Source organism: Strigops habroptila, chromosome 1 (assembly GCF_004027225.2).
Source record: "Strigops habroptila isolate Jane chromosome 1, bStrHab1.2.pri, whole genome shotgun sequence".
Taxonomy (NCBI): Eukaryota; Metazoa; Chordata; class Aves; order Psittaciformes; family Psittacidae; genus Strigops; species Strigops habroptila.
The window spans coordinates 140,238,154-140,259,234 of NC_044277.2; the positions used below are offsets into that span (position 1 = coordinate 140,238,154).

Below are 21,081 nucleotides of genomic sequence, written 5' to 3' on the forward strand. Positions count from 1 at the left end.
GGCATAACCATGCATCATTAAAAGTATCATTTAAGAAGAAAGGGCAGAGATTTAACACAACAGTGAAACTAAGTAGTAGAGGCAGAAATGCATTCTTTCCTTTACTTTTGCAGCTTCTTTATACATGCTGTTTTCATCAAAGTCACATTTTAGTGGTCTCATTATGCTCAACACTAATGCTATTAAAGTGGCTTCTATTAACTTTGGCAGTGAAAGTGCAGTTCTGCTCTTGAAAACATCATTAGTGGGAGGTCTTGTTTCTGTGCTTTCTAAATTGCTTGGCAAGTCAGTAGTGTGGCATCTTAGTCTTTTTAGTCTTTTTTTTTTTTTTTTTTACCTTTTTCTGACAGTCTAATCTTCAAGCAGAGCCTAATGCTTAATAATAAGACTGAGCCTTTGGGAAATAAGACATTTGTCTGGTGGTTGATCTGTGTTCCCATTGAAACTTCTGCAGCTGTGTTGCTTTACATAAGTTCTGATCACAGGTGTCTAACAAAAATGAGCTAATCATCGTGTAGGTATGTGGGAAGGAACTGTATACAGCTTGTGATGTGGTACATCAGTGAGCACAGGAAGCAGATTCGGTGGTCATTCAAAACACTCTTCAGACAGCCTCAACATCAATCTCATTTTCATCTGCCTGTACATGGGCCCCAGGGATTGCTCTCAGGCATGTTAGAACGCAAGCAGTAAGATCACAGAATTGGACTTGCCATTGCCTGGGGATTGTTGCTGCCCAGTGGAAATTCCCATCTTGGAGCCTTGGTTTTTGGGGAAGGGCTCGGTGTTTGTTTTTAATCCTGTCATCTATCATTCAGTATTGGATTTAACCCCACAAGAAACAGGTGCAGCTCTCTGACTTTGTCAGAAGTTGCATGTTTCATAGTGGAGCAGAATTTGGCAACTAAACCTCTCTGATCTCCTTTCACTTGGGTGAATAATTGTTGTGTACATACTCACATCTTTGGAGTTGTTCCCAATGTGTGCATGCTGTTCTGTTTATTAATTGCCTGCTTAGGAGGAGGGGCCTTACAGTTATTTTGTGGAGACGTTTTTGGCACTGTGAGGGAAAATACAACATGTATGTGTGCGCTTTCTTTCACATTCATTCTGTATGGCTCATTAAAGGTGAGAAAGCAGAGCTGTGCATTAAAAATAAGTCAGAAATGCAAGCATTAGCCTAATTGTCTGGTTTTATACAGGCTCTTCTGCATGTCTCTTGGTTGCACCATGTTATTTAAGGAATAGCAACTCTGGTTTTCAGAAATGCAAATTACTGCCTGTCTGAAATGTCACTACTGCCAACATACAAATGTCTGTGGATGTGTATCTGGAAGCAGTAGAGGACCATGCTGCCTCTTTGCCTTCAAGTCATAATTCAAAATCGCCAATCCCCAAAAGTGCTGAATCCTCAATGTTAAAAAATAGCACTGTATAAAAGGTGGTATATGTGGAAAAGACAGAGCATTTCAGTAGCTTGTCTGCCATGCCCCTGTTCTAAAAACTCAAAAGGAGCCTGCATTTAGCAGGTTAGGAGAAAAAGGTTTTGTGAGAAGAAAGTGGTCTTGTTTGGAGTTCTTGGTGCAGGCAATTCAGGGTACCAGACCCTCCATTGCTTTGTAGAGAGAGCCTTATAAATGCAGATTAAGAATATGCATAGAAGTTAAGTTATTCTCAGCTGTTCAGCTTTCTATGTCTTGTGAACGGCTGTTCCATTTGTAGTAGTATTCAAAAGGATTAAACTTGGTTTCTACTTGTAAACTGTTGTTGGTATTATACACAAGGGAATCTCTCTGATAGTTCAGATCCCTCTTCACAAAACAAGTTATTAGGATGCCATTTTGTGAGTTTTGGGGCAGTTTCAAATCCAAGTGCAGACCTGATTCACAACTGATGGATTGATGATGCTTCACTGGCTTTAGTAAAGATACACTGCTAATAAACAGCTGAGATTCTGAATTAACAAAGACGAATATTCAGCACTTCTTAGGATGAGGTCTAACTGTTACCATTATCTAGAGTTTAGTCCCAATTCTTCATGAAAAGAAGACAGCTTGGAGAAGCTGCAACAACAGTAGAAGCTTCGCCAGTAGCAAGTATGTCATCTTTAGTCTCTATCTTAGGCTTTGTTGCACTTCTCACCCATGGACAAGACTAATTGTGCTGTGCTTTCTTCTCTGCTATGTCTAATGAATGACTTATTAGTAATTCCATTTAATCTTGGCTGCAGGGTATAGATGAAGGCCCGGAGGGACTGAAACTGATCTCTGACATTATTCGAGAGAAGATGGGAATAGACATCAGTGTGCTGATGGGAGCTAACATTGCCAATGAGGTGGCAGCAGAGAAATTCTGTGAAACCACAATAGGTACTGTTCTAGTAATAAGAATGTTTAAAACATGCTCCTGTCCTCACAGCTGCACACCAAATAGCTCAACTGTTACTGTTTTCAACATGAGCTGGCTGTTATCAGAAACCGTTGGGTTCTTCTTATTTTAATATTGAATTTCCTGGAATGTTTACACTTCCAAAAGTACTAGGGCAATACTGGGAATAGAAGGAGAGAGAGGAGTGCAATTTTACCTAGTCTCACTAGGGTTGTGACCTTAGCAAGCAAAATACTAAGCATGCTTTTTATTAGCCTCCATGTAACAAACTGCTTTATTTTATTACTGTGCTTAAGAGTTTTCTTGGGTCTGCATGGCTTTATATGAATAAATAATTCCATGTTCTGTGCTCCAGCTCAGGTGTTGCGGTCACAGATGGTACCTTTATGCATGTTTAGGTTGTTTTTTGTTTTGGGGTTTTTTTTAAGGTATCAATATCTTATTTTAATTTCTCAGAATAATTAGTTTCCCCAAAAGCTAGACATGGTTGTAGTTCTGTGTTGATGTCTGCATACCATTGCAGCACGAGGACGCGCCTAGTCTTGGCTTTCACAGTGTCTAGATAGGCATATGTGTGTGTTTGCATATATGCATACAGGTAGTCGTACATAACAGCACAGAGCTCATGTTATTTTTTCAGTGTTAATTTTTAGGTTTGTTCATTTTTAGCTTTATAACCTCTCATTAACAGCTTTTGCACTGAACTTATTTTCGAAAGGTTGAGTTACCTCTTACTGCTTGGAGACTTTTGCCGGTGGCAGCATGCTCAATTAATAAAACAGTCTTGACATGCCTTTATCAGTAGGTATTTTTCTGGAATTTAGGCCTTGAAGTAATTGTTAGAATTGCACCTGCTGTATTTTTAACTCACCTTTGTTCTATTATTAACTGGGTTTTTTTAAGGTACTGATCAAAAAAAGAGCATAGAGAATTAATGGAATTGTTATTTAGACTCTATTGCTGAGCAGGCAATGAATTATGAAGCAGTCCAGAGTAACTCAGTGCAGAGCTTTGAAGTGCAATGTAGACATACCCTTAGTCACTTAGAGCAGGAGTCTGTTTAGGATGAAGGTAGAAAAATCTTGTCTCTGCTTTTAAGTATTTTGGCTTGCACAGGAAATACTAAATAATACCCAAATAAATAATTCATTTCTTAGCCTTCCTTTATCTCTCTCAACAGGCAGCAAAATCTTGGAAAATGGCCTTCTTTTCAAAGAACTCCTGCAGACTCCAAACTTCCGAATAACTGTAGTAGATGATGCAGATACAGTTGAGCTTTGTGGTGCTCTGAAGGTAAGATTAACAGGCTGCAGCTTGAACACAAATGGAATGGTGATTTTTATACAAAAAACAGGGTATTGTCATTTAAAGAATTCAGTTTATTGTGCTTTACATAATACATAAAACTACTCCATAACATTTCCAGAAGAACCAAATGGGAAATTAGGGAGCAGCATGTTCTAAGAGTTGGCTTTTAGACCCTGGCCTTAGCGTCTCCCAAATTCTCTTTCTACATCTTTCACACAGTCATGAAATCAGTGTTGGCTTCACCTAATTGGTCAGTATATTTCTGAATCCATTTTAGTTCCTTTTTTTCTTTTTGCAAGTGTGTTCACAAAAAGAAAGGGCAAAAGAAGTTGGCATTAATCCTTTGTGTCTGGTGACAAAACTGTTCCCCTCTTCAATGACTTACACAGCGTAAGCACTCTTATGGTTTATATTTTGTGGACATACACTGCAAAAGGTTCTTGTGGATAACCACATACAGAAATGACCTGTATAGGAGAAAAGTTATTTTGGACAGTTGCTCATCTGGGGTTTTTTGGTAACATAATTAATGGTGACAGGAAGCAAAGCTTAAACATAGTCATCTTGCTATTTTTTCAGGTGAATTTACAGGCCATTTGTGAAAGGAAGGCATTAGTTGTCTGGCACCCTGGCTGATAGTACTGTAGTTCACATTATCTGATACCTATATGGAAGCATTTCTGATAGGTGTAGTGGTTTAGCAGATAATTTGGCTTAGTTTTTAGATTTCTTTTGTGTTATTATTTTTTATTGCTTTGTTTTTTTCTGTTGAAATTATGTGCAAACTACACCATTCGCTTGCAAAGCTACCACACCAATGGATGATGTCTTTAAGCTAAGGAGTTCCGATTCCTACTTAGCAGGAGGTAGACTGATAGGTATAATAACATAATTTGTGGCATACTGGTTTTCGTGGTAAATTCTTTCTTGAGCTGTCACACTGGAAGTCCTGAGAAGGAGGTCACGGGTCTGTGCACTGGGCTCATGGGGTACACTTTGGTGTAACATGTATACTTCAGACTTAGTGTATTTATAGAAATCTCTCAATAGTGTGAAACTTGTAATTTGTTTCCACAGCCATTACTTTAAAACAGTAATGTGGTGATGTGGGAGGTTAGCAGGAAAGAAATCCCTGTGTATAGACCCATGAAATTACTCAAAATGTTTTACAGATTTATTTTGCCTTGAAATCTGCTCAGCCTGATGTTACCTGGCTAGCCTCTTGCTGGATAGAGGAGTTCTGTCCCAAGTGATTCTTATTCCAGACAAATCTTGTGAAAGGATGCTAGAGATGAGTGTGCCCATCAAACTGGGCAGCCAGTCAGCAGGCATTGAAACTCCACTGTAAAGGTCAGGCAAGATACCAGTATCTCTTTGGAAGTGCAGAAGAACTTAAATAAATTGCTGCTCTTGACATGGAAAGAAACTGAGGTGAAATGTGTGTGTTTTCTTTATAGTCTTGTTTTGTTCCTCCCTCCTGCTTCATTATTCACCATGCATCCTGCAGACTGAACTCTCCAGCTGCATTTCTCAAAAGCTGTGTGTATTCTGTGTGCTCTGATAATTTGGTTTTGTTGCAGTATATTTTGTTCACTGAGTTGAGACTTCCAAAGAAATGCATGGTATGAGCTCTGAACAAACAGCGAATTCAGGATAGATTAACTTGTTTAAAAAGACTTTCTTGCCTGATTAAAAGGCAGGAATTGGTATACAAGTGACATAGATCAGCCATGCAAGTCTCAATGGTGCTTTTTAAACATACAACCCTTCCTCAATCTCAAAACCATTTTTATTAAAATATGATTTTAAAAGTAATTTTTCATTTAAAACCCTTTCTAGTGTGATCCCAACTCTTGTGCTGGCAGCCTGTAAATCATTTCCTGAGCTGGTCTGAACTCAAACATTGCAAAATTTTATGAATGCATTGGGAGAATGTTTATGCCTTCGAAAGAAAATGAAGAAGCTAAAATTGAACAGATGGGTATGTTTTTATTGCCTGTGCAAAGCTCAGATGTGAATAATGAAATGTAAACTCGAGCTTTTGTTCTTAGAAGTTGTACATTCTTAATAGAATTGCTTGCTAAGGGTAACAACAAGCACTTGGCTTTTTTATGATTGATAATCTCTGTAATAAAAAATGTGAAAAATAAGCATTTTTTGATGTGATTGTTTTTCAGGGAGTATCTGAAGTGTAGCTTCTGTCAGCTGACAGTTGCTTTATTAAACTTGGAAAGTTACTTCATGAAAAAGTACTAAATATTAGCATTATTTAAGTTGCTGGAAGGAGGAAGTTCCTGTTTCAGAAGATGACAGTGCTCTTTCTCTAGCAGTGCCAATTCAAAACGTCAGCAGCATCTCTGCAAGCTACAGCTTAGAGGACAGAAGCAAGCAGTGCACATGCCAGACCAGGCTGTCTTTTTGGAGGTGGAAATAGTAAAAGCAACTCCTGTATTGGTATTTAAAGGATGAGAAATGGTACACCATGTGAAATAGTATATTCTCCCAGCTTGTGTATCTTTCTATAAATACCAGCTTGGGAAAAGGAGATTTTTGTGGTATTTCTGGCATAATAGACTAGATCTTGTTAAAAGTCTACACTTTCCTCACTCGTTATTTCCGCAAGCCTTTCTGAGCAGGGAAGATTTTCAATGTGGATGGTTACCTAAAGGTTGGGAACAAATATAGAAGGGTAACAGAGTGTGTGCTCTGAGCACAGCTTTCCCTTACAATAATGATAATTTAGGCTTGAAATTTGGTTTTTGAAGCATATTCAAATTCCAACTGTAATAATAGGTATTGCAGGTGGGTGATCATGTAAGGAACATGTGCTTGGTTGCTATTTATATACATATATATATTAAGTATCCACTTCATTTACTGCATTTGTTTTTTGTGACAATGGACTGATGGAAATATACTGAAGTATAGAAACTGCAGTCTTGTGTCAGCTTGGAGACTGGCTGAATAGGCAATGGTAGTCACTCTACAAAACCTGATGATGCTGAGGAAGAGCTACTGTCTATGGTAACTTGTTGGCATGTTTGGCATGTTCCTCTCTTGAGGATATTTTTTTTTCCGTTGAGGACCTGAGCACATTTCACATTTATTTGTTGACCTTTTGTAAGGGTTGAGGTCAGAAATTAACAGACTTCAAATATGGATAGTTCAGTTTTGAGGTATCCAGTCGACTTCACAGGCAGCGTGACCCAAGACCACCTACAGGTTCCAGCTGCCACGTGCCATATGATGAAGGAGCCTTCCTAGGAAGTGTTTAAAGATTATGACACCACTGTAAGAGTAGTGTGAGCAGCTATGCATATGTATGGCTGTGCTCCTGGGTGCTCATGGATGTGATACTGATCTCTGGATAGGGCAGAAGGGCCATGCTCCCACTGCTTGATATATGTGTTCAGGTATCTGGAGAGTTAAAAACCTTCAAGTGGCAGCAACCAAGGACCAAGACAGATATGACAGTTATTTTAGGAAGGAGAAGGAGCAGTAGATGTGGTTGCCTTTCAGCTTGCTTCAGGCTCATCTCTAAATCTTCTAGTTCCAGCTTAACCTTAAGCAAAGAAGTAGCATGATGATTTATTATTTACCAGGTTATGTGCATTATTACTTACACAGGTGGTCTTGCAAAGTGGTTTATGGCAGTTGCTGTTGGATAGTCAGTCTAGGTACTATAGAAGTTGATTGTGGCAATTACTCTTTCCTGACTTTAAGTGGAAATGAAATCCATTATTTACTTTCAAGTTTGCTAGGAGCAAGCAAGCAAGCAGTTTATGCTTAACCTCCCTGACAGTCTTGCTGATACTGTCTTTTATTTGTTGAGTCTTCATTTGACCTCTCTTAGCCATGATGTGAGCAAGGAGCTTCTCCAAGTTTGTGGGTAAGCAGGAGGAAAAGGAGGCTGTGCTGAGCTACCTCAAGGAAGGCTGGATGTCCCAGGTGAATTAATATTTCTGCTACTAAAATGCTACTAATGCTACTGCATTAGAGAGCTACTCTAATGATCCATTTAATTATGGAGAGGTAATGGTTGCCTCAGAAATGGCCTCTGATGCTGTCTTCATGGGCACCCCACAAACTTACTGTAAACAGAGTAGGACTGTAAATTGGGTATTTCTGAGCACTGGCTGTGTAAGAGAACAATCTGTCAGCAAAGTTTGCAGACTTGTTAGCCTTGATTTCACAGTCATCTCTTGGCCTTGCATTTGTGACTTCTGCCATGTTTGCATCAGGTCATGTGCAAGTAAAAGACAATTCTCTTATTTGTTCTGATACGTACTGTGACCACTGCCTGGTATCACCATTTCTCTTCTAGAGCATAGCTTCACTATAAAATAACTGAATCTAGTCCTCGCTCATGTTCTAGAATAACTAGGACTAATGCCAGTTTCTGGATACCACATCAGCTAAAGACTCGCCTGTTAGTGCAAAGTGGTTTAGTAGCCTAAAACCATATGCAATGTAAAAACATGCTGTGTATCTTGCTTATTGGGTGCTGTACTGTAAAAAGCTGTTAATGCTGAGATGGAGGAAATGTGCTTGCGCAAGCGTGAGGTGGTTTTGAGAGCTCTGAATCCCTCAGGCCAAGACAAACATTGTTTGCAGTCATTTTGGTGGTGGTGTGACAGTATTTTTGAGCGTTTGGAACAACAGGTTTGTCTGTAGGCTAAAGTTGTCCCTGCTTATTGGGCTCTCAGGAACCCCATGTTGTGCGCGCAAATACAGTCAGTCTTTGAGCTCACAGAAATGCGGGCTCTCTCCTCTTGCACAAATATACACCCATTGCATTTGTAGGAACTCTTGTAACTTCAAGTGTAGGCTTGGGCAGTGGCAGTGTTCAGGATCAACCATATCAGATACACCACTTGGTGTCTGTATTTTTTCAAGTACAAATTTGAAGAACCAAGCTGCCTGGTTTGGTCTTATTTTGGACTGAAAGATGACTCAGTCTCAAGTTTGGTGAGATTTTGTGTTGTTTTATTTCTAAAAGGAGTGGCTCGTCTTTCGGTAAGGTGTAACTTTCAATGTGCTGTAGTTCAGTTCTCTACAGTGTATTAGACACAAGAGAGTTGTCACAGATTCTTAAAAGATCTGAATGAAACCAGATGGTAGACCCTGTAAATTAATAGTTGTGGCCTGAGGGTTATGTAGGCCAGGATAGAACAGTCTCCTAGGGGTGGGGGTGTGTTCCAGAGTATAACCAGTTGTCTTTTTTCCTCATTATTTGCAAACTATGTGTAAGAACATACAATGGGGAAATTATACAAATGAGGAGTTTGGTGTTTCAGAGTTAGACTCACAACTGCCCTTTTCCCCACCCCATTTCCTCAGAAGTAACTAGTCTTGGTATGACTTGCTTAAAACAATATTTCTGTTGCTCCAAACATTGCAAAAGGTAGAAGTAGACAACAAAATACCATAGGCCAAATCATCCCATAAATTATGGTCAGGTAAGCTGCTTCAAAGTGGAGAGGAAAGTCAAAGCAGGCAAAATTGGAGGGAAGGGAAAGCTTTAGTATTGGAGTGTTCAGGAAGTACATGGAAAAAGTCCAGAGGTTGTTCAAAAATGGTTGTGTTTTTAGCTGAGCACTGAACACTTGCAGACTTTGTGTATGTGTACATTCCAGTTAAATGGGTTATCCCATCTGAAAACTTCTTAAATACCTATTTGACTTCCTCTTGCTTTGCCACCAAATGAAAATATATTGGAGGTTGCTCTGGGGGAGAGTCTGACGAAAACATGCCCTGACTGAATCACCACAGGCAAGACTTAAGCCAAGATGATCTGAAGTACCAGCTTTAAGTCTGATTTGCTGCTTCACGTCTGATGTTGGGATATCTGTCTCCAATTTTTAAAGTCACCTTTAGAGCTCAGCTGGCTGCTCAGAAAGCAATGGCTTGTCCTCTGGCCTCATTTGATTCAGATTCCTCTAGCCATGGCTGGCCACACAGCACAGCAACAACCAGCAGGTTTTTGTTCTTACAGTCCAAAAACCAAACCAAACCAGGCTGTTAGTCAGCTTGTTGCTTTCATTAGCAACCTCTGACTTGCTGTGTCTTCAGCAACAGTTAAAGTTGGGTTGGTTGGTTGGGTTTTTTTCCCCTGCATTGAGTGCTATATTAGGTGCCGTAATGTTAGTTCTCCTGTGGATTCTGTTGAAGTCACTGCTGCTGTTGTCACGTGCTGAAAGGTATTACTACATCTATTGCTTCCTTGCTTTATCAGTACGTCAGAATGCCATCTTTTTGGAGTGTTTGGGGTTTTGGTAGGGGTTGTTGGGGTTTTTTTTTGGGGGGGTGGTTAGTAGGAGCAAACTAATCATGGCTAGTCTCTCACTTCCAGGCCAGAAAATCACTTCACTCAGACATATCTCAACTTATCTCTATGTTCATAAACTGAAGAAGGGTCTGTGAAGCTGATTGTTCATGAAGACACAGCACATTCTTTGTAAAAGCTGTCACCAGGTCTGAGGAAAAAAAAATAACCCTGTAGTTTTTCTTAGGAAAGGTCTTCCCATGTCATGAACCTTCTGAGAATCCTTGATTAGCTATTGCTGTTAAAGGAACTCTGTATACTTAGAAGGGCTGAATACTATTAGCTTGGCTGAATTTGGTCTCTTAGTGTATCAGCATGGAAGTCAACAAATCATTCTGAGATTGAGTATTACTTTAATCATAAAGAAAATATGGATAAAAGGGCTGTGGGATGTCAGTTTAACTTTATCCCTACCTCAGGGCAGGAACAGCTCAATCTAGGTAAAACTTTATTATGGTGTAGTGTTACCTGTTTGTTCATAAAGATAGTCAATAATAATAGCTCCACAGCCTCTAGGGCAACGTTCCAGAGCTTTAACTCTGCTTTTATCCTTTGAAATACTTAGTAATATAAGACTTGTCATCTTTGTTTGTTTGTTTGTTTTTTCTTTTGTAAAGGTTATCCCGTAGCCATCTAAATCTCAAACCAAAACAATAAAACCAATCCCAAAACCCAATAAATCAACGACCGAGTCTTACAACAGTGAAGTGTTTGCAGTTCTTAAGGACATCTGCACTCTGTGTTTTGGTGTCTCCTAGGATTCTGCAAGCAATAATTGACTCATTTCCCGTTTGGTTTGTCTCTTCTATAGAATATAGTAGCAGTAGGAGCCGGGTTCTGCGATGGCCTTTGCTGTGGTGACAATACCAAAGCTGCCGTTATTCGCCTTGGCCTGATGGAGATGATTGCCTTTGCCAGAGTGTTTTGCAAAGGACAGGTGTCTACTGCCACTTTCCTGGAGAGCTGTGGGGTTGCTGATCTCATCACAACGTGTTATGGTGGCCGGAACCGACGTGTAGCAGAAGCCTTTGTTAAAACTGGAAAGGTACCTCATTCACTGGGTGAAATCCACTGTTGCAAGTACTAAAGGTCCTGGTTTGCTGGAGTAACAGTACAGTTATCTGAGGCATGCCAGCTGTGCTGAGTGAGAACCCCTCTCTTTCCTCTTGTTTTTGAGTGTTACAAGGCTAGAATGAGGGTAAAGGTGTTAAAAAGGAGGGAGATGCAGATTTAAGGAGAATATTTACAAACAAGAATATAGGAGAATATTTCATATGCTCACTCAAGGTCACTTTTGAGAAAGGAAAAACCAACTACCTTTTTTTTCTTCTCATTCAGGTGATATTGTCAGGCTTATGAAAACTTTATCATAACTCTCCTTGTTCTCCTGTTTCTTTTTCCCCTCTGTGGTTTAGTCTATTGAACAATTGGAGCAAGAAATGTTAAATGGTCAGAAACTGCAAGGACCGCAGACTTCTGCAGAAGTGTATCGCATCCTCAAGCAAAAAGGAATGCTGGAAAAGTAAGTAAGAATAGATAAAGCCAGTTCCACATGCCCCTTTTTTATGTCCATAATTCTTTCTGCATATTTGATATCTTCTTGAAGGTAACAGCCAAGAAGAAAATCACTGTAATAAGAGTAGCTTAATCCCCAGTTAAAATCACAGGGAGAAGCGAATAGAACCACAAAATAATACTACTGTAGATCAAGCAAATAGTGTGACATTAAATTTGTGAATGCCCTTCTGTGTGCAGAATGTATTATTGCCTTCTGCTATCACAGAAAAGCACAGCAAGTGTGTTTTAATATGTGAAAAGAATAAAATACATGGAAATGGAAGCTGGGCTTCCTAAAGAGACTTATGAAAAGGCTCTACAGCTAATTTCATTGTAGTAAATTCATTACTTACCTCCAAGGAGAGGCGCTTTGTTATTAAGGTTTTGTATAGGTGATCATCTGAATAAAGTGGCTGCTGCTTTCCACATGAATTCTAGCTCAAATAGCACAGTTCTCTTTCCTAATGTGGCTTCCAGTTTGCTGTAGGATAAAACTTGCCATCTGCTTGTGTAGGTCAGGGGGTTATTTTGTGGTATGAAATGAAGCAGGGTTTCCTGGCTTGTTCATTTGGATTCAAGTCAGAACATATATGATTCTTAGAGCCACACACACACAGTTGTCTCCCTGTGAGATTAAGGGATGCATCCCTCTCTTCCTGTTTGTAGAGGAGGCAAATCAGAAAATAAATGCCTGCCAGTGAGAAGACCTAAGCCTTGCTCCTTTGTCTTTTCCCAAAGGAGTTTTTAAAGTGTAGTTTTAATGGCTTAGCTGCGTTAACTTACTTATTTTTAACTTTTTCTTTGGATGTGAGATGCCCAAGTCTCTCTCTGCAATGTATTAAGCTAACTGCAGGAAAAAACCTCTAATTAAACGTTGGCTTCATTCTTTGCTCTTTATGATGCCCTAAATGAGACAGGATGCTGATTTTGGGGGGAGCATTGGTTGGTTGTTTTTGACCTGTTTATCTTACAACAGAGTGCATTATAGAAGACTTCAGGGTTGGTTTCTTTAATGCAAGATATTAAAACAGAGAGTTGCTAATTTCTGTTTGGTGTACCAATATATATGTGTCAGCTCTACATAAAAGGTCTCATTCAACAAGACTTTTGAAAGCAACTTTCAAAGTGGTTTTCCCAAACTTTCTTGCTACTGCTTTAAAACACAAAGCCCAGTAAACCAGCCATGGTTTCAAAGTGCAGAGGTAAGACTCTAGGAAGAGTAAAATCTCACACTCTCATCGTACAAAAAGGATGTGAAGGCTACACAGAAATAGGCAAAAGTCAAAGTTCAGCAGAAGAGCCTTGGCAGCGAGGTTGGTGCCTGTTGTTATTTACAGTGCAATTAGTTTTTCATTTCAACACTGTAGAACTAGCCCTCTTAATGGACTCAGACATAAGATGCATTTGGAGTTTGCTGAGCCTGCAGTCAGCCTTGGTTCTGAGTGTTTCAAAGTCCATGTTTAATTTTGGACTCATTAAAAACTTGACCTTCATTTTCTTCTTGGGTTTCTTTGTCATATTCTGCAATTGTATTATCAAATTATTCCTCAGAAATAATGCATAACTGCTGTACCAGTCATCCTTTTTAACCATGGACGAGTACTGCTATAAGATTGTCAAGGAAAGATGTGAGTGGTTTTAGTTTTTTTGACTTTCTAGATGACTTAATGGCTGGGCCATACATAATGAATGCTGCAGGCTCCATTAGAGCTAGCTAGGCTTCTGAGAGTGACTCATTTTAGAGATGCGTGGAGGTTCTGAATTTAGCCAGTGCTTTTCAGCCCAGCATTAACACTTGGCAAATACTAAAAGAAATTGATCTTTCAGGCTCTTTTTCTCTCCCTCGCCTCACCCCATTTTATTTCTTTCATTTAAGAAAATGTTACAGAAGAAACTTACGCTGCGTTTGCTTTCCCTGCCCTGTTTCCTCAGGTTTCCATTATTCACTGCTGTGTATCAAATCTGCTATGAAGGGAAGCCTGTCAGAGAGATGATATCCTGCCTTCAGAGTCATCCAGAGCACATATAAAATCAATCAGGCATCATCCTAATGCACGTTTCTGCCTTTCAAGTTCATATCTGGGTTCAAGTGGGTGTCTCATTAAGCTTTGTTCAAAGCTGCTCACTAGGCAACAGTAACAACACGAACGTCTCTGAATGGGTATCGCTTTTTGTTATACAGCCTAGTTTGACACAGCATGCCATGTTGGCTTGGTGATTGTTGCTTTACTGGCTAAAATACAACTGGTTTAAGATAGGCAATGCAAAAGTTGCACTACATATCCAGTGTGTATACACAAGTGTACTTTTGTGTGTGTTCCTGCACCATAAACCACAGTGTTTTGTTGTCTCTCATTAAGGCCTAGTCCAAAATCCACTGGACACTCTGAGAAGAATCCCACTGGTTTTGATGGAGACTGAATCAAGCCTGTAACCTTGAAATGTTAGGAGTCTTTCTATTAGAACTTGGTTTTGCTCTGTACAGACAAGGACATTTTAACATTTGGCATGGATATGATTATATTAATTTAAGCAATATTAATGCAAAACAAGCAGTTACTCGGGGGCTACAGGGGTATTTTAATGAACTCTGGTGAAGAATATTATGGTTTTTGAAAGTCTTTAAAACTCTCAGACTATTTTGAAACCAATTTCTAAGTGAATTTAAAGGTTTTAATTACACTGTTTTAAAGGGAATATGCTAGCGGAGGATCACTACCTTCCCTCCTGTTTTTAATCCTCACATTTTTGTATTTCTCCGTTTCTCCTTTGACATTCCCAGGTGTTAGGCTCTCCTAGAATCCCATTCCCCAAAACAAGTGGGAGATACTAACTTGGGGATTCTAAACTCTGGATCCTAGGGGTCATTTCAGTCTTGTACCTGTGGTCATTCTCACTGGTATTGTTTGGTGGGAGGGGAAGGACACTGTTGGGTATCCAGCACCCAAAGCTGTCATGCTGTGTTTCTAGCTTAACCATCGGCTGGAAGGTGTTGCACTCCACACAACACTCCAAGGAATGTTTGGGGAACTCCCTGGGTAGATATGCTTGAGTTGTCAAAAGGGTTATTATGTGCCAGTACAATGACTGCATTCATTTCAGTGCCTGCCGGTGAGTGACATGTCAACTGGACTGTAGTCCTGAACCAGACCCCAGAGACATGTTGAATTCCAAAGTTACTTTTTCACTGGATAAACTTTAGGGGGTACCTGATCAAGTCCTTTATGACCAATCTCCCAGGAAGCTTCTCAAAGGCATCTGTCTCTTTTATTCCCCAGGTATCTCAACTAGGTTTTCTCAGGCACCTTTGCTTCATCAGGAAGGTTCATTTTATTTATTATTGGAAAAGTTGTGATTTCATGGAGTTTTGGGGGGAAGGGTTGGCTTGGTTGGTTTTTGTTGTAAGAAGGTTGGTGCAAGATAGGTAAATGAAATCTGTCTTGCTTTTCTTGTATTCTGAGCTGTAATTTTGGGGTAAAATATATCTAGATACATAAAGAGTGGACTCATTCTTGCAGCTGGGAGACAAGGGTTAGCATGAAGATTTAGAGAGCTCAAAAAGAATCTCCATCACTCTGAATATCCACTCCAAACCTCTGAGCAGTATCAGAACTGTTGGTCAGTGTTCTCGGTGGTGTTTTTAAGACCAGAAATCATGAGCATAAACCTATTGTGAAACTTCAAGTTTTCATTCAAAACTAGCTAAAACAAAGAGGAATACCTGGGAATAATTGTCACACTTCCTTGGGTAGCCTGGATTACAATGAAAGAGGCGAGCATTGAGGCAACCTTGTACAGACAGGAAGATGCTTCAGCTCAGGGCGACCATTTCTTGTGCTCCTATAATGTTTTGTGTTCATTCTTGGAAGATCTTGTGAATGTCCTCAGATATTCAGGGGTGTGAGAAGTTATTTTGCCTTATTTCTGATGTAGTGCTAAATATAACAGGTGGCCAGAAGTTAAGTAACATCAGATGCTTGTGGTCATAGAGGAAATGGCTGGTAGTGCTGCCTTTGAGCAAGCCCTCTGCTTAGGCAATGAAGAGGCTGGTTTGAGATTGGAAGCACTGTGACACTAACGCACACGTGGAGCATACACTCCTCATTGCTGCATAGCTTTCAGTGTGTCTGCTAATGGATTCTGCTGGCTTTTTAATACCTTGCTGGTTTGCTTTGCCTTTATCTGTGTGTATATATACCTAAATATGTAAACTTTTTTTTTACATGCAGTATGTAGAACAGTAGCATTTTGTAAGATACATAAAGGGCTATATGAGCTAAATGTGGTAAATTAATATATATTTTAAAGTGATTTCTTTATTATTCCAATACTACTACCACTGAAACCCCAAAATCTTAATTCTTCTTGGTTTGTACAGAAGCCTATTCCAAGGCAAATCCAGAGAAAGGAGTTTTATGGAATTCTTTCCTCCAGTCTGTACTTTCTTGTTCTTTTCAGACAAAAAGTGAGGTTTCAGTAACTAAAATAATTTATTTAAATTTCTATAGATACTTCACCATTTGTATTTGCTTTTCAGTGCTTGAGAACATTCAGCTTGGCACTAGATATTTTCCCCCCCACTAATATTTACTGCTCACTAAAAGACTGTGATATGATCCTGGAACTGATTGGAATCGTGTTCTACAAACACTCTGTTTTGCCTGGTACTGGGATGGTCTTGCTGAGAGCATTCTCCCCTGTGTAAGGGGTCCTAAATGTGTGACTCATGCTTGGTTTATGAACATTGATTACTAATGAAGGTGTTATCTTCTAATGGTATCTACTCAACGTGCCCTAGACATGTGTACTGATTTTGTTTAAAGATTGTGAATGTATACCCATTTGAAGAGTTAGTACAAATAAACACCTTTGTCTTTGGAATCACTTTGGTCTCTGTCTCATTTTACACGGCTTGTGAGCATTTTATTCACTTGATGGAATGTAGGTTTTTATGGATGTGGTATATAATGGTAGCAGATATGAGATTGCCATGCAAGAACCTGGATTTTAAGAAGAGCTATTTGACATCCAGATGTCAGCATTTTCATTTCTGTCCATTAGTGAACAATGATGGTGTCTTTGAGCTCTGGAACGGGTTCTTGGCTTCAGTTCTTGGAGCTGCGGTGTGAGCCACTGGAGGGCACTGGTGGGTAAGTGACCAATTCCGCCTGCTCCGCAGTTCCTTTTCAGAACTTCCTTAGGTTCCTGTATGACTGGAGCTGGCTTTCACTGTGTTCCTGGCATTTGGAGATGGTTTTAGTTCAGCACCGTATGCATGTGTTGTAGATCCACTGGAAGCGAGAGAAAGAGCTTGCTATAAACACCCAACAACTTACTACCTGTGCCCTGCCTTGTCTCTTTGTCTTTCTTAGACAAACACCACTAACTCAGGGACAGTCTGGTCTGTGAGATCTTCCAGCATCACTTGGGTTCCTGTAGTGTGCATCCAGAAACGCTTGTTTCCGTTGCATCTTGAAGTTGCAAGAGCCTGGAAGATGATGAGAGCACATCGTGTCCCGTTGTGCTGCTTACATCAGTAAAAAGAGTGGGAGGCATCAAGTGTTTTACCAGGGAAAGGAGGGCCCACTACATAGTCGTCAGGCACCATACTGTAAAAGAAGTGTGGGGTGTTTTGGTGAACAGAATAATGCACTGTCTACCTCAAAGCATTTCATAAAATGAGAGCAATGTCTTAATTCCTCATTTACACATAGGGATACTGACACAGCAGTTGACCAGCAAACCTGTGACTGGATGCATTTTATTCCTAATTGTAAGCCAGAGTTTCAGCCTCAGGTCATTTCTCCTTGTACCTTTCAGCTTAAAATTGTGGGGTTTTTTTAAGGGTGCATGAAATCAACTAGTAGAATAAATATGTATCTGAAACATACCATCCAAAGGGCTTTTGATTCTAGTAAGCCTGAGTCAGCAGGAAAGCAAAAACCATCACAAGAGAATTAGGATGGGTAAGTTTCTTTCACATGGGCATTATCTTCTGAAGGGGTGGTCCCTTCTCACTGTATCAGTGCTTAAAGGCTGGGTATCTTTGGTCATCTGGCTGTAAATAACACCCAGGCTGGCCCTGATATACAGCAAACGTGACAGACAAGAAGTCAGTTTCCAATAGCCTGTGCTGATGTCTCCTCATGACGCTCCCAGCCTGAACTTCATTGTAAGGCTGGAGTCGTATGAATGAAGTACACAGATACCACAGGGGCTGGTTAATGCTGAAATAGTGTTGTCCCAGAACATATAGCACTTAATAGTATTAGAAAGTGTAAAACTATTTCTCTTCTGCCTGTCTCCTGGCTGCACAGTTTCCTCCTGTGATTTGCTATGAGCTGATAGAAATCTGAGCACTAAAGGTAACACTTCTGTTTTGAATAACGGGTGTGAAGAGTATCTGCCTTCAATCCCAGCATATGCAAAGGAGACGTGTTCGGCATTCAGGTCAAATGAAACCTACTTCTCTTATCTGTCTGTTCTAACTTGATTTCAGATTCCTGCCAATATGCTTTGGGTAGGGACTTTCAGACACTCTCGACCTATCAGTCTAGTCCTGCTCTTATTGAAAGCAACCGCACAACTGGATTTTAAGAGGAGAACAGGAAGGTGATGCCCAGCAGAACAGTATCTCTGTCACAGTTCCCCGTTCCAAATGAATTTACCCATTTGTTATATTTACCTATTACCTGCAGTATCTGTTTTAGAGAGACGTTGTGAAGGGTAATTGTGGAGAGCATTGGGAACTGTATGTTGATTATTTCAGGAAGTTACCATGAATTACTGCTTTTAAGTGTATGTTCTTCTTGTAACTCATGCTGAAGGAATGGGTGAATAATAAAGCACAGCTCTGACCTGTGAGCAGTCTTGATCGTTGAAGCGGGGGTAACTGCCAAAGTGTGCTCAGTATAACCTGCAATGCACTCTGACATTAGCGCTGCTCATTGTCACTACACTGCATCTTTCATCTCCTCAGCTGGGTGGGAGTCATTTAGCGTCTTTCACCCCACAGCTTTTCTTCATATCTATTCCAGCTTTCTTCTTGTCTTTATGTAGCTGCACCTGTATGTGCTATTTTATAATGAACCTTAGGGTTCTTCATATCAAAAGGTGGGTGTGTGTGCATGCACACACATATGCTCACCTATCAGGTAAACCCCCCTTTACCTTTTACTGAATGTCTGTGTGCACAAGTAAGCCTCATAAGGGGCTGGGAATTTTGCACAGACTCTTAGTGAGGCCACCAAGAGGACCTGTATTCAGCTGCTTTTGCGCTAGCTGAGTCCATCCATTCATTTAAAGCTGTTTGGCTGTGAAGCTGGTGCATAGATCTCTTCCAGCCCATGCCGCGGTGCCTGGGGTGGCAGTACGTGAGCCTGGGTTAATTGAAAACATTGCTGCTATTTTAGGGGAACAGCATCACATCTATGCCACCAGTCACTGCAGCTCTGAAATGCCACATTTGTAAGAAACAGTGCATATTCCAAGTTTAGCTGAAAATAATAATGACATGAGTTGAACTTGTTTGCCCTTTCTTTCTCCAACTCCAGGTTCATTACAAACCCCATTTTAAAAATTGCAAATTACCATATCACATCCTTGTCATAGAAACACACCTCAGCTCTCAGTGTGACAGATTCCTTCTGAATAGTTTGTGTTTTGAGGACTTAGTGAGTATCTTTCAGCTGGATGATTACTGAGCGCAGGCATGCGGTGGGCTCAGAAAGTACAGCCGTGGGGATTTGTAGTTTGCTTTTTGAAGGCTGAGGAAAACTGGAAAACGAGCCAAATCACAAGCAAGCACTGGCTGGGTTCCCGAGCTACATAAATAGCAATATAGAGACATTTATGAAGCATTAGCTACTATTTAAAATGAAAACTTCAAACACAAGTACTTGCATCACAGCTTCTCAGTAACTGTAAGCCTTATTTTTCTTAACATCCTATTATCTTTTTGGTGGTACCTACTTCCTATATTGTGCATCAAGAGATAAACCAAGATGTATTGTGATACATGACTTTGAAGGCTCTAAATACTTGAAAGCATTCTAGCAAAGTGAGCTCAAAGCAAGCTGTTCTGTATTGTGATAGCTGAGCAGAGCCAGCCTTGGCTATGTTTGTGCTTTGGATTAAAGCCCAGGTTTTGTACAAGTGTTTTTAGTGCTGTATTTAAACCCAGTTTAGAGATTTTCCTAATTTCCACTTACTGTGCAGAGTTGCACTTGAATGTGACAGAGAGGCTTTGTTTCTATGGTTTGCTTTTGTGTTTTGGGTTGGTTTTTTTTCATGTAGACTTCATCAGCATCATTTTCTCCAAGCTCCAAGTTAGGTGGCAATTGCAGTAGCACTTGGTCCTGCCAGTCTTCCCTTGCCTGGTTTTCCAGGGGCAAACCCTCCTGTTTTCTTCATCTGCACTTTTTTCAGGCTGTAGGCTACTATAAGAAGTATATATCTATATCTATATATAGATATATAACCTTTCCTTACTCCCAGAGCTTTAGCCAGCACAGCCCAAAAAACCATCAGCATGCTGCCACGTGTACTTAGCCTTGTCTTACGCTTGCTGCCCAGGAGGGAGGTTAAGTGTGGAATAACATCTTCCAAAGTTTCGTACTGTTTGACTTACTCCTTCTGCCATTTACATCTCTATTCGCATATTCAGCAGCATTAAAACAGCAGAAGCTCAAGCTTTTTGTAGCGGTATTCCCTGGTGCAGTTGCTTTAAGTCTCCCAAGCATGTTCTACGTGATCACGCCATAATCTTGGGAGCAAGCAGTGATCTTCTTCACCCAGACAGCGTGCTTAAACTTTGTAACAAAAGCTGCTTAATTTGATTCCAATGTATTCCTACTCCAGAGCCATAGTTTATAAACTGTGAGTGTAGAGTATAGCCATACACTACACCTATGTTTAGTGTAGCTAATAAATTGTTGTAAGTTATATATTCTATGCATCCAGAAAAGAGGGAACAATTCAAATTACTGCACTTGTTGGGAAATAGGGAGTTGAGACCAAGTCAGTTTTAACCAGTGCAAGGGCTGGTAATGTAAAAACATGCAGTGAAACACAGTGGGAGTGAAGAGAAAGCTGTTGAGAGTCCCTTTTGGCCTGTCATTCTGTATCAGGCACCACTTCACGCTAACAGCTTAGTGCAGTAATGTTCTCCTCAAAACTAAACCTGGGAAACCTCTCCTCAGAGAACTTAGCAGTTGCTCAAGTGGAAGGAGATTTCACAAGCACACTTGGTATTATCAAAATGCACCAAGATAAAACAATTGCTATTGAAGTTCCCTTTCCCTTTCATGTATCACTCTCCAAGCAAGAGATGGAAAACTCTCGAGATGAGAAAAATATTCTGTTCATGCACTCTAGACAGCTTATACAGAGGAAACAGGCACTTTTCTCACCTTGCAGTGGGATCATGAGAGTTCAGAAAAATGCACTGGTAGTCATGAGAAAGGCTAGCAAGAAAAATAATGGCAACATGCTGCATTTAACAA

At 40.2% G+C, this 21,081-nt stretch overlaps 1 protein-coding gene across 5 annotated transcripts in view; it reads left to right on the plus strand.

Annotated features, from left to right (window-relative positions):
- The window catches only part of GPD1L (glycerol-3-phosphate dehydrogenase 1 like), a 29,469-nt gene extending 12,304 nt beyond the window's left edge, over positions 1-17,165 (plus strand). For 4 of the 5 annotated variants that reach the window (XM_030503831.1, XM_030503822.1, XM_030503851.1 and 1 more), the window contains 5 exons: positions 2,231-2,369; positions 3,569-3,681; positions 10,833-11,066; positions 11,437-11,543; positions 13,511-16,462. In XM_030503831.1, the coding sequence (XP_030359691.1) occupies positions 2,231-2,369; positions 3,569-3,681; positions 10,833-11,066; positions 11,437-11,543; positions 13,511-13,607 (690 nt within the window). In that variant the 3' untranslated portion in view covers positions 13,608-16,462. Of the gene's footprint in view, positions 1-2,230; positions 2,370-3,568; positions 3,682-10,832; positions 11,067-11,436; positions 11,544-13,510; positions 16,463-16,639 lie in introns of those variants that run through there. The other variant, XM_030503840.1, reaches the window with a different exon arrangement.
- The last annotated feature ends 3,916 nt before the right edge of the window (positions 17,166-21,081 follow it).